The sequence below is a fragment of the Thermobia domestica genome, unplaced genomic scaffold (genome assembly GCF_964235325.1).
Source record: "Thermobia domestica unplaced genomic scaffold, izTheDome1.hap1.1 HAP1_SCAFFOLD_496, whole genome shotgun sequence".
Taxonomy (NCBI): Eukaryota; Metazoa; Arthropoda; class Insecta; order Zygentoma; family Lepismatidae; genus Thermobia; species Thermobia domestica.
Window position 1 is genome coordinate 86,796 of NW_027656206.1, and position 13,353 is coordinate 100,148.

At 35.6% G+C, this 13,353-nt stretch overlaps 1 protein-coding gene across 1 annotated transcript in view; it reads left to right on the forward strand.

The window, feature by feature from the left end:
* The window catches only part of Tsp66E (Tetraspanin 66E), a 52,737-nt gene extending 39,864 nt beyond the window's left edge, over positions 1 to 12,873 (forward strand). The window contains exons 6-7 of the mRNA XM_081747707.1: positions 4,352 to 4,528; positions 8,625 to 12,873. Coding sequence (XP_081603833.1) covers positions 4,352 to 4,528; positions 8,625 to 8,768 — 321 coding nt within the window. The 3' untranslated portion in view covers positions 8,769 to 12,873. The remainder of the gene's footprint in view (positions 1 to 4,351; positions 4,529 to 8,624) is intronic.
* The last annotated feature ends 480 nt before the right edge of the window (positions 12,874 to 13,353 follow it).

Genomic DNA, 13,353 nt, shown 5'->3' on the forward strand with positions numbered 1-13,353 from the left:
AAGTTATGCTTCACTCCCCAGGGAGGGGGCGAGATTTTAAAAATAATCGAAAGCGACAGTTATTAGTGTTGAATTCATAGTTTTCGAAATAGTTGAGTCCAACGGTATCAGTTTTCATGTTCCTCACCCCTTGGAGTTTGACTGAGAGAGGATGACTTTTTAAAAACAATCAGATAAGCTAGCTAATTAGTAACTACTGTACTTAGAGCGAATTAAACACATGAACATATTTTTTTCGCGCTTGCACGGGACTGCGGGTTGTTAGTTTTAAGTATTACTTTATTGTGATTTTTTTTTTTTTTTTTTTAAAGAATTCAAAATTCTGCCGCCCTGTGCTCGAGCACAGGATAGCACTTACTTAAATATACTTGGACCAGCTTTCTATCTGGCAGCTGATTATAGTTTTATTTACTATTTTTGGTCTTATAATTAAGAATTATTGTTAGTTTTACACAGGGCTAGCACAAAAATTGTCTGCAAGATTTCCGTCTATGTATTATTAAACTAGTATTGTACTACATCCAATAAAAGTATAAGTAATTTAAGTACTACCACCTGTATTTTCAATAAATTGTTTATATAAAAAAAATAAAGAGTATAGATGTAGTGTAAGATAAGATCTTTAAGGTACATCAACCATTTCTCTCTTAGGGTAACCATAGTTTTCTTCAAGTTCAGAAATGTTTGTTGAGTAACGAATTTTGGGGAGGACCTAATGGACCACAATGGTGGGTGCCTCCCCGTAAGGCGTAGAGTATTGAAACATATAGCACGAAAAGAAACTCTCAGCAAATTTCTTTCCAGATACGGAGAAAGACAGGGAAATGCTAGTGAGAACTTGGGGACAAAAGAGGAAAATGTACGAGGGACGTTCCGAAATGTTCATACTTTGTTTTGAACGACAAGTTGGTATACCAGGTGAAACAATCAATCGCCATAAGTAACCACAGCCATTTCTGGTTCAATGATGAAAAGAGCGTTAGCGGAGGTGGAATGACGCATGCGCAGAGCGCTGAAGAAGAGAGTAGCAGCAGACCGGCGTGCACGAGGCTATTCGAGTACAAATCACGATGGCAGACAGGCGTATGCTGACAACGTGGTCGCCGATTGAAATGTTTGCTGTTGTTTGGTATGAATGAGTACGTAGAATTGTGTCCGTCCTTCATCGCCTGCAGACCGTGTATGGTGAGGTGGTCATGTCTCGTTAAATGGTTATTCGCTGGCGTTGGAAGTTCACTGAAAGAAGGCAGTGTGTGGAGGATGAATGTTGAGGTGGGCGTCTCTTCACATCCACGAATGAAAATAACAATGCTAGAGTACAGGACATGGTGTTAGCGGACAGGACCTGACCCGGATCACAAGAGTGAAAAAATAGAAATTAGCTTCAATCACTTGACGTGGTACGCGCGAGAAGGAAATGAGTTTCTGTTCAGAATCATCACAGGCGATGAGACATGGGTGCACCACTTTACACCAGAAACCAAGGCCGCCTCAATGATGTGCAAGCATCCCAGTTCACCAGCGAATAAAAAATTTACTGACAACAAAACCACACACAACCAGGCTCACACAAGATCAGATTCGTCGCTTCGGATGAATAAGTGGATCACCCTACCTACAACCTTGATCTTGCCCCATCGGACTTTCACCTGTTCCCTGCATTGAAAGCCGCACCCTCGGGACATTACTTCTAAGGCTGTACAAGAATTCTTTGCATCGTAGAACAGAGTTTACCGAGATGGTTTCTTCAAACCGATTGTACGCTCTCTCACTGGTTGTGGTGACTGTTGAAAAATACTGCAAGGTGTATAGTTCATGATGCCATAGTGTATTTGTATTTGGCAATGAAGTTTCCGTGGGAAAAAATGACGAAATATAATTTCGGAACGTCCCTCATATACTGCTTGTTGAATTCCATACAACAAGATCAGTAATCACCGTCCAATGACACTTCTGTATGATTTCATAAGGAAACACCAAGTGAAAAGATAATATGTGATTGGTATTCCGAATTTACAAAGCTATAAGAAGAAATCTATAAGGAAAAAACCCACGACACTCGTTTATTTCTAACGATCAGTCTTTCCTAGGTGACCTCCTCGGTCACCTTAACTGACCTTCGTTACTTCTTGAAGTTTCATCAAAGATGAAGTTTATGTACCACCTTCGTCAACTAATCTTGCTAACCTGAATCTTGAGAACTTATCCGTGCGGCTTTGCGTAGAATTGACCAGAGTATGCTTCGACATCTGTGGATGGAGTTGCACTATCGTATTTATGTGTACCGCGTGATTGAAGGTGGGGGGGGGGGACATCGAGCACTTGTAGCTCCAACTTGGAGTTCTTTTCACGTTGTACAGTCCGCAGCAAAAAACCTGCAACATGAGCATGTAAGTTTATTGTGAAACGACGAAGTCTTTTGCTCCAAAATAAGTGTGCAGGGGAGGACGCCGAGGTTTCTCCTGGCGTGCTTCGTGTCACTTAGACGTTATGTTGACTCCCTGGGCTGTTAGGCGTAGTTTCACAATAAACTTACATGCTCATGTTGCAGGTTTTTTTGCGACGGACTGTACATTGCAGTGTTCTATGTCTTATACTTTCAACAAACGAAATAAGTAAGATTACTGTGGTAGCCTTGTCCTGTATTTTCTGATGTATTATTGTTACAATATTCAAAGAATGGTTAAAAATGTATTCCTAGGCACGATTTCATCATTATTCAGGTAGATATTTCCTAGGCTACAAAGCAACATTTAATAAAATTGAAGTGTTGATTTGGACCAAGGGTTTATGTGGCATTTTTTTCTCTCCAAAATGTGTTGTATTACATCAATGACTTCGTTTAGATAAGGGTTCATGTCCACACTTAGATTATCAAAGTATATAACATAGTAAGAACAAGCCTATGTCCATACATACTAATAAGAGAGGAAAATCTGTAAAAGATGAGACGAGAGTTAAGAAAGTAAAATTTCAAATGTTACATATGAATTCCTATGAAAATCACGCTTTTCATTTTGATTGATTGAATAATCATAACTTAAGTACTCTTTTCAACACGAAGATCGTATGTCACTAACTCTACTGCTGAAAGTTTGATCCGAATTAGTACTTAACATTTGCATCTCCAACGACTATTGAATTCAAGACCATGCGTACAGGAAATTAAGAGTGTAAGCCATTTGACCATAAAGAGATACTGTGACTGTAATACAGGGTAAACCAAAAATTATCCTCAATTTTGACATAACTCTTTGTACATTGTTCATACTGATTTGTCCTCGTTTATTTTATTGATATGCTGTTGTGGTCATGACATGAAAGTTTGATCCTAATTCCTCCATTTATCTTTCTTTTGTTGCAGATAGATAATGGCCACTCCATTAGAAATTTGTACCAAAGAGGAAGAACGAACAGTGATCAGGGTCCGCAATCCAAAGACTTTTGGCACAATACAGAAACAGTGTCTTGCCGCAACGGAGTCTACGCATGGATTGAAAAATTTAAAAAGGGTCTTACAAATGTTACGCACGTGGAAAGAACAGAGTTAAGTTGACTCGGTTCTTTGGATGACCACGTACGGCCAAGGGCGCTGATCCTGGGGGGGGGGGGCAAGGAGTCCGGCCTCACAAAAAAAGCAGATGTGAGCCCCATTATTATATTTAAGAATGTACAATGTTTGGCATAATTTGAATGCAATTTGTCTTAAAATCTCCATATATGTCTTCTACATCTGAATGCCCCGCCCCCAAATTTACAAAATCTGCGCCCTTGTGTACGGCCACAAATGTCAACATTGAACATGCACGTGACATGGTTCTGTTAGACAGACGAGTGACTATTGAAGTGGTACATCGTCTGGAAATTAGTCATGGTTCTTGATACACCTTCCAATCACAAAAACCGGATCACTGTTCATTGTTCCTCTTTAGTGCAAAGTTCTAATGGAGCGGCCATGATCTATCTGTAACAAGACAAATGGACGAATTAGGATCAAACATGGCATGACCATAACAGCATAACAATAAAATAAACGAGAACAGAGGTTAGTATGAGCAATGTAAATTGTCTAAATTGCGGATAATTTTTGACTTCGTACTTCAGTGATACTCCTAAATATATGCTATAATTTTATATATTGTGAACATTTGCAATATAAACAGGTAATACAATACGTAAAGCGAGACAAATATTTTAAAAATAGAAAAAGCTTGAACTTGAGTTCATAGAGAGATTCATAAGTGCTAAAGCCAGATCTTAACATTCACTAGTAGATGATGTAGAAATTTAGTGTCTTGTGTATAACAAATGCTAAACTTAAGAGTATGTTTAATCTTTCTCCTCTCTGCAGCTTCAGTGTTGTGGCGTCGACAACTATGAAGATTTTTCTGAGTCGAAATGGAAAAAGGAGTCTGGAAAACAAGTTCCTGAAGCTTGTTGTGTTCTGAAAGGGGATCCAACACTGTTCGAACCGACAGATCCTAGCTGTCCACAGAACCCTAACGAAGCAAATTCATACTATCTAAACGTAAGGGAATAAATAATTTATTACAATTGACTGGTTTAAAGCATTGTGATATATTTATGTAATTCAGTAGTTTCTTAAGGAGCCTTGCTATTCTCAACTTCTTTTTTTTTTTTCTTTCTTTCTTTTTTTTTTTTTTGTGCAAATACTTTAGGAACAACAAACAATGTGATAATTTTGGATAGTGTCCTATTTAATACATGCGAATGTCAGCACCCTAGGCGCGTTGGAATATCGGTTCTCGTGAATTTAGCGAAGTCAAGCAGTGACTGATCTGGGTCAAAGGAAAGATGGTTTTCACATTGCGGGGTTTTGACTTGTAGAGTTTGACAAGTTACTTGTGTGTGTGTGGGGGGGGGAAGGGATAGAGTAGCAAACTCTGGATCGGTGACCTGTTACCCCCCCCCTTCCCCATGGAAGCAAACTAATCGGAATTATGTCAGATAGTTTGATCGCTACGGGTACTGACTTAATACGCACAGTTTTGTAGAAGCGGGCTAACAAGTTAGCCTGTTCGGCCCAAAGGTAGCAAAATTGATTGAAATTGAGCCAGTTGATCGTCGCTTGATCGCAAACAACAATCATTTGATCGCCACGAATAGTGACGTTATACTCATATTTTTTAAGAGTTCATGAACACCTCATAAAAACAAAATTGATCGGAATTGAGCCAGATCGTTTGTGTTTCATCGCCAACAGCCAGCGTTTGAACGCTACTCGCAGTGACGTAATACGCATAATTTGTAGAATTAACTAGTTAACCTTTTAGGACTCAGCGCAAGCATATTAACCGGAACTGAACCAGATTGTTTGATCGCGTTCGATCGCCGAGAATCATTATTTGATCGCCACGCGTAATGACGTAGTAAACAAAAAATTTGTAGTGAGGTTAACAGGTTAACCACTAGGCTCCAATGGAATCAAAAACGATCGGAATTAGGCCAGATCGCTTGATTGTCGTTTGATAGTCAACAATGAGTTGGATCGCCACGTGTAGTGACGTAATATGCAAAATTTAGTAGGAAGCTAACAAATTAAAACGTATTAGCCCTCCCCATAATAGAAGGAAACTTGATCAAAGATGGACCAGATCGTTCTACCGTCGTTTGGTTGCGTGTGATCGTCAACACTCAACGTTTGATCGGCACATGTAATGATGTAATACGCATAATTTTGTAGGGAGATAACGTATTCCAGTTACTAATTTTACCCTAGTGTTTTTGTCACTGGTTTGTATGTTTTCTATCATGGCAGACTTGTTACTAAATTTTAGACATTAGCTGTTGCAAAAAGACCTTTATACAGTTTAACTCACTTTCAATCTCTACACTTCTACCTCGTTTTTATATATCGACCGTATATTCATAGTTCACTTTTTCGTGTATGAACGGAAAGTGAATCATTAAGCTTAAATGGTAAGTATAATTATTGATTTTCTACTTCTGAAATAAAGAAATTATGCGTAATTCGTTTTGATCCACTTCTCAAATAAAGAAATTATGCGTAATTATTAATTATTCACTTCTGAAATAAAGAAATGTCTTAACAAATTACTATACGTTCAGCAATTCCGGATTATGACCTATCCTTAAAACAACAAATATAAAATACACTCGCAAAACTGGTAGAGGAGTTATATTAGTTAATGAGATAAGTGTGAGGTTGTAGGTAGAGTTGGATGTGCAAAAGGGTGCAGGTTCTAAGTACCAAACCCATCTTTACCTTATTCTCATCTAACTAAGCAACCACTGTCGGGATAACCATTTTGTGGAGGCTTGAGCTGCTCCAATGCCATCTGTTAGCGATCGACTGAACTACGTCGAGCCTAGCGACGAACGCGTAGTCAGTGCATTACTGCGCTCTATCTCTAAGAGGCGTACTAGAAACTTTCTGTATCTAGTGGTTATCACAGCTTTTATTCACATGGCTCTTTATTTTGCCTCACGACACTGGGTGGACGCTGAAAATTAGGATTTACCGGTCAGGAATTGAATCCGGGACTAGCGTGAGTTCAATATTCTAACACTAGGCTAGGTTTAACATTCGTACGAGAAAGTTTTGCTAGCTGGATATGTAAAAACAGTCTGAAAATTTAGTTGAAAAACACTCTTAGAGTCTTGAGTTCAGTGTTTGTCACTGTTGCCCCTTTCTTCTCAAATTTATAGTAGACAAAAAAAGTATTTTGTGGCAGTGTAGTTAACTAATTTCTGATAGGTTAACTTTAAACTCGAGTGAATTTTGAATCTCTGCTCACTGAGTTCTGTGGTTGTTCTTTATTTTTATTGACAACTGTTATAATCTTACAAGAAGACTTACGGAAGTGTCACTCAGCGATTTGAATGAAACTTTAAACACTTGTAGAACATCGAAAAATAATCGACATTTTTTTTTTTTTTCTTGTTTCGGCAATGGTGAAGATTAAAGCGTAGAAACCATCCTTTGAACGTTACGGGTGGTCTCTAAGAATAAACCGAAAACAACCATTTAATTTAGAAGAAAACATACTGCAAGGGGAGGGGGGGATTGGACAGCTGATTTAGAATTTAACGTCAACATTACAAAATTCAAAATGGCGGATCCAATATAGTGATTACAATTACGAAATGTCTTGTGGTTTGAAATTCTCTGCAGTTAGTCAAGAATAATTACAGTTAGCAGACATAACTGCGAGGAGGTTGCAGACCAATTTGAAACTTCTTTCTGTACTCATTTTAATGGCATGATTGATTAAAGTGAGTGTCTGCATCTCTTACTATAGCGTTTACAGAGATACAAACAGTAGAAAGTGTGACACAGTCAATAAGTCTACGACTCATAGCTACACCATACAGTCTTTAATTTCTGAAAACGGTGTTCTGTTATCACAGTTGTTAATTATTTAGCAGGGAAATAATGGAACACTTAGCCCTATAGTCCAAAACAATCTCTTTTAATCTGAAAATGTCCTTGTGAAAGCATCAAATTCGGGAACATTAACATCAGGTCTTGTGAGATCATGGTTTCAAGAGGTTTTTCTCCCAGCGTCTAATGTAAAGTCCCTTTTATTATTAGATTCGTGGAGTAGTGACAATTATCAACTTTTCAACCTATTTTACGAACAAAAGAGTATCTCAAAATAGAAACTATTCTGCACTAACAACTGGTAGAATTCAGCCTCTTGTTGTGTTCGTCTCTAGACCGTGGAAAAACTTCTTGAAACATTTTACTGATATTATTCTCTACAACTATAACATTAATTTACATCTCAGTAATCATATAATTTTGATCCCAATCACTGATTCATAATCAGTTTTCTTCTCCCAGATTTACAGATCTTAGATGTGTGTGGACAGTTATTTGAAAGAAGATTGTGCTGCATTTTGCGATTTGTCACAGTTATTACTATAATGAGGTGAGCTTGGTGTAAACAATGTTTATGCATCACACACTTTTTTTTTTTTAAACCAAATATCCGTACTGTGAAGATTTTTCTCAATAAATTCGTAATTATAATAATAGAGGATAGGTGAAGTTCTGACATAGTGAGAGGCGAAGGGATTCACTATATATAAACACCCCGAATAGGGAGAGATGTAGAGACTTACTTTAATCAAGCATTGCGTTAAAATATATAGGGGTTTCAAATCAATAGAAAGGGGTTTCAAATCGGTTTGCAACCTTCTCGTAGTAACCCCTGCCAACTATAATTGTTCTTGGCTAAGTGCAGAGAATTTCAAACCAGAAGACATTTTATAATTGTAATCACTATATTGGATCCGCCATTTTGAATTCTGTAATGTTGACGTCAGATTCTAAATCAGCTGTCAAAAAAAAAAAAAAAAAAAAAAAAAAAAAAAAAAACTGGCAGTATGCTTTCTTCTATATTAAATGATAGTTTTCTGTGCATGCTTGGAGACCACCCCTAACGTTCAAAGGGTGGTTTCTTCCCTTAAATCTTCGATTGCCGAAAAAAAATACGTGTAGATTATTTTTCGATGCTTTACAAGTGTGCAAAGTTTCATTCAAATCGGTGAGTGACACTTCCGTAAGTCTCCTTGTTAAGAAAACATCGAAAAGGTATTAAAAAGAATGCTTTTCATTGATCATTTCTTTTTTTCAGGGATGCTACAACAGGATAAGTGAATGGGTAGCCGAACATACGAATGTGGTGATTGGCGTAGGAATTGGTCTGGGCTTAGTACAACTTTTAGGTATTGTCTTGGCCTTTTGTTTATGCAAAGCCATCGATGGTCATCTTAAATGACATTAAATATTACACTAGAAATTATATAAAAATATAAAAAAAGATATACATAATATTACACTGTGAACAGCAAGAATTGTTGTTTGCACTTCACCTGTATGTAAAAAGAAAAAAAGGAAAGGAAAAACTACACCCACACTTGTGACTGGTAAGATTTAAGTGATTGACGAAAGATAATGAAAGTTGGAAACGTTTCATGAATTTGATAGTCTGTTGTTGGTGTTTCGTTAATTTTTTTCAGTGCTTTTGGAAACTGACATTATGTGTAGGAAAACAATATTTTTTAGAAAAATGTTATGAACGAAACCAAAGGATACAACTTGCCATCAACGTTTCGTTAAAGTACGCTGGTATTTGAAGACGTCGGTAGCAAATGATAGCTGTGAAGCTTTCGGGAAATTAGTTTTTTTTTTTTTTTTTTTTTTTTTTTTTCAGCTGGGTCAAAATGTATTTTATATTTGTACAATAGGAAACATTGTATATTAAAAAAGAAAGTTAATTGTTGCATTTTTTCCTGCAAAGTATTGCCAATACTTTGATACGGTATTTTGTGAATCAATTCTAAATTATTATTGTTTAAATTAAGGACAAAATTATACATTCCTTCAGCACTTTGTTTTACGAAAGCGATCAATACAATTATGATTCTTAAATACCCTTTATTTTTTTTATTATAAAGTTTGACATCTATTTTTAGATGTTTAGGGAATTTTTGATTTGTTGGGAAATCACTTTATGAAGCCGCGGTGGCTCAGTGGTACAGCGCTCACCTCAGGCGCGTGTGGTCTCTGGTACGATTCTAGCTCCTGCCAGGTAGGCTTTGTGGTGGACAAAGTTCTGTTCGTGAGTCCGCGGTGTTCTACCGTTTCCATCCACTTTTAGTCACTCATCACAGTCTCCCATAACCTCGTGAATAATCGTGGGACTAAACTAAGTAAAATACTTTGCATCAATAGTGCTGGAAGTTCTTCGGAAAGAAACAAATGAGGTAGTTATTTTTCTATTCCCCCCTCCCTAAAAACAAGTTAAGTTTTGTCCTTAATTTCATTTACAGGTTTTGTATTGTTTCGAATTTCTTTTGTTGCAATGATGTAATAAAATATTTTTTTGATATATGCAATTTGAAAAATAATTAGATAAACTTCAGAAAATAAATTAAGACACTGTATAGTTCTTTAACATCCGGAAACATAACATGTAAAAATGAATTGAATCTCTTGTACAGAATTATAGACAAGTGAACCAGTGAGATTAATTAGTGAGACTTAATGATATGACAGAGCAATTTATAATTCTGATGACTTTTGTGATGTATTAAAACAAAAAGCCTTTCTGTGCCTTTTTATACATCAGCTAATTACCAAAGTGTACAAATAATAATGTATTACATACATAGATTTTATGTAATTGGAATAAATGTAGTTGGTTTCCCTTTTATTTATCGTAATTGCTTCTACGCAACGAACGGTTACTATCTATTAGAAATTGTTCCGTTAGTTAAACTAGAACTTGGTATGAGTCACAACATATATATCTTTATAAAAACATTCTCGACAAATAGTTATGGATTTAGTGTACTTGGGATACTTTATTTTGCCTTCTATATATAAAAAAAGTTCTTTTTAGATATTTAACTGTGATAGCACAATATGTGTCAATTTGTTTTTGCAGTTATTTATACAAATAAAAGAAAGAAATTGCACAACTGCACAGACTAAACTCGGGGGTTTAACCCTTGTAACACACATGATTTTTTAAAAAATTAACTTTTCAACTGTTGACAAAATTTATATGTATTTTATTAAGAAAAATACGCTGTATAATACACCCAACACTATCCTGTTAATTCATTGTGCAATCAACGAAGAAAATAATGACCATAGTGATTAATGATTTTTGAAATGATTAATTATTTTGAATGATCTGCTAAAACGACTTAACCAATGATTTAATAAAACTATTAAAGGGGAAAATTTCTAATAGTAAATTACCTAAAAGTGGGTATATTGTATACATTTTATAATGATTTGTTACTGTTTGTAAGTTTTTTTTTTTTTTTTTTTTTCGTTTCATGTAAGATTAAATCATTTACAGCATTCCAGAAATAAAAACAAACGTTGTACCTTTTTGATGCATCAGGGATCTGATACATAGTACAAGAATTATATAGGAAGGAAAGATACTTTTCTGCTTTGAATTTAGATAAATAAAAGTATTGAAAGTTAGGTAAGATACATATTTACAATTGTGCTATATACACATTAAGGTGACAGAGGTTATATGTACTTTGTGGTCTTTTTCTTCATAATGTGACTATCATTTTGGGAAGCATACATTGATGTGAAATGGAACATTGTTATATCTGATTGCCGATAATGGTTAACAATAAAATCTGAGAAAACTGGTAATCGGTAGAAAAGTCGGCAGCCTCTCTTGTATGTTTTTGGCACTTTTCTTTATTTACATTTTCAGGAGCTAAAAGTTTATAAGTATCTCATGGATAATCAACAACAATTATTTCTTTATAAAGAAGGCTGGGTTTCTTCGCAGTCTTAACAAAATAATGCGTTTGATTTCATAATAAACTATATTTTCTTGTCTGTTCAAGTCTATTCTTATTGTCGAATGAAGAGTTTTTTAATGATTCGAAATTCGAGAAGCTATGGATTCTGCTTCTCAGTATCAGTTGATGAAGTTTGCAGTTATAGTAACATAAGCTTTCGACCACGTTCTTCTGTCTCAAAGCCATCCAGTGTATTTCTTTTTTCATCATCTCTGATAAGAACATCAAAACAGGATAATCTGCGGCATTTACTTATACCTGAAAGACTATATTTTCACTTTTTATCTTCAGGGGGAGGTATTAAGACCACCTATGTAACGCTTTCATGGATTTCTATACCTGCTTTTCTGCATTGCAATTGCCATATGCTAGCATACAGTATCAGGTAATTTCAACGTTTTCTTCTAAAAGTGGCATTAATGTTACGTGTAGAATTCCATGAAAGCGTTAAATTTGAGGTCTTCATACGTCTCCATGAAGACCAAACTAGGGAGAGGAAAAAAAAAAGTATTTAGAGCTCAAATGAGTCCAGTAGATCATCTTGTCTCGCAGTATGGATTCGATATTCTCATTGAAGCTGATGACAAAACAGATAAACTGAGTAGTTCCGAGAGGAGGAAATAATTTCGTGGGAAACTTGCTACACAGAAGCAGAAGCCAGAGTGTAGCTGCTATATTTTTTTTAATCTCTACTCAACAACAGAAATCGACTTAGAAAAAAAATATTGTTTATGATAAAGATCAACGTATTATTTTGTTATGACGTCTAAACACAATCTTCTTAATAAAGAATTAATTCTTGTTCAATATGCAGATACTACTGAACTTTTAGCTCCTGAAAATTTAAATAAAATAAAGGTCCAAGGATATAGACGAGATGCTGCTGACTTATCTACTGATTACTAGCTTCCTCAGTTAGATTTTGTTAACAATTATCGACAAGCAGATATAGCCATCTTTCATTTCATATATATGCTGCTGAAAATTCTAGCTGTGAAGAAAAACGCCACAAATTATTTACGTTACTTGTTGGAGACAGTCGTTTAGAGTCTTTATAGCCAAGAGGTTTTGGCTTTGCTCGTGGGTTCTAAATATATATACCTGTATTATATTGTCTTGCACAATTCATGAAAAGTATCCTTGCTCATTTTTAGTGTAGGAATATCTAAAAAGTTCTTACATATAACTAAGTAGTATAACAGAATACACAAGAATTGTTTATTATTAAATATTGATCTTCCATTTCTATATGTTCTTATGATTGTACAATACACATTTACTTCAGTAAGGTAAGTGTTTCAGTGGTGCAACTGTATACAAAGAACTATGTTATCTTTGTAGGAGCAGTCTTGTATTTTTATTGTGAATAATTTCCATACTGAATTTATCTTTAAAATTTTGGAAGTTTGATACGCTAGCTACATTATTTTGTGCTACCTAAATAGTTAGAAAGTTGATTTTGAGAATTGACTTGCATGCTTCGAGATTAAAATAGCTGAATATCAAATTCAGCACTATTAACATATTAAAGAATCTCAGATTCTAAGTAGGATATGCTTTCGGACGCATCGATTGTTCTATTTAGAACGTAATATGTAGTTATTGTAGAAGTACAAATAAGGTATTTGTTATAACAGGAAGGATCCGATTTCCTTACTTGTCCCTGTTCGGGCGCCATTCTATAACGGGAAATTATGTTCCTGTTGGTCCCTGTACCCAAGGGCGACATTCTATAACGGAACCTAATTTCCTGCTATTGAATGTTGCCCTTGTGAACATGGACCAACAGGAACATAATTTTCCATTATATTGTTTGACAGGTTAATTATTCGTGTTTCAAAATTTACGAATGACTTGTTTCAGGATTCAGATAGGACAAATTACACGAGGCGTATCCGTGAAGTAAGGTTACGACCCCAGTAGGCGAACAAGGAATATTTGGTACTAAATTGGCTATACTGATTTTCACTGTCAGCCTTCCACTTGCCTCTCGTGGCTATTTCTCATTTTTACGTGAAGCAG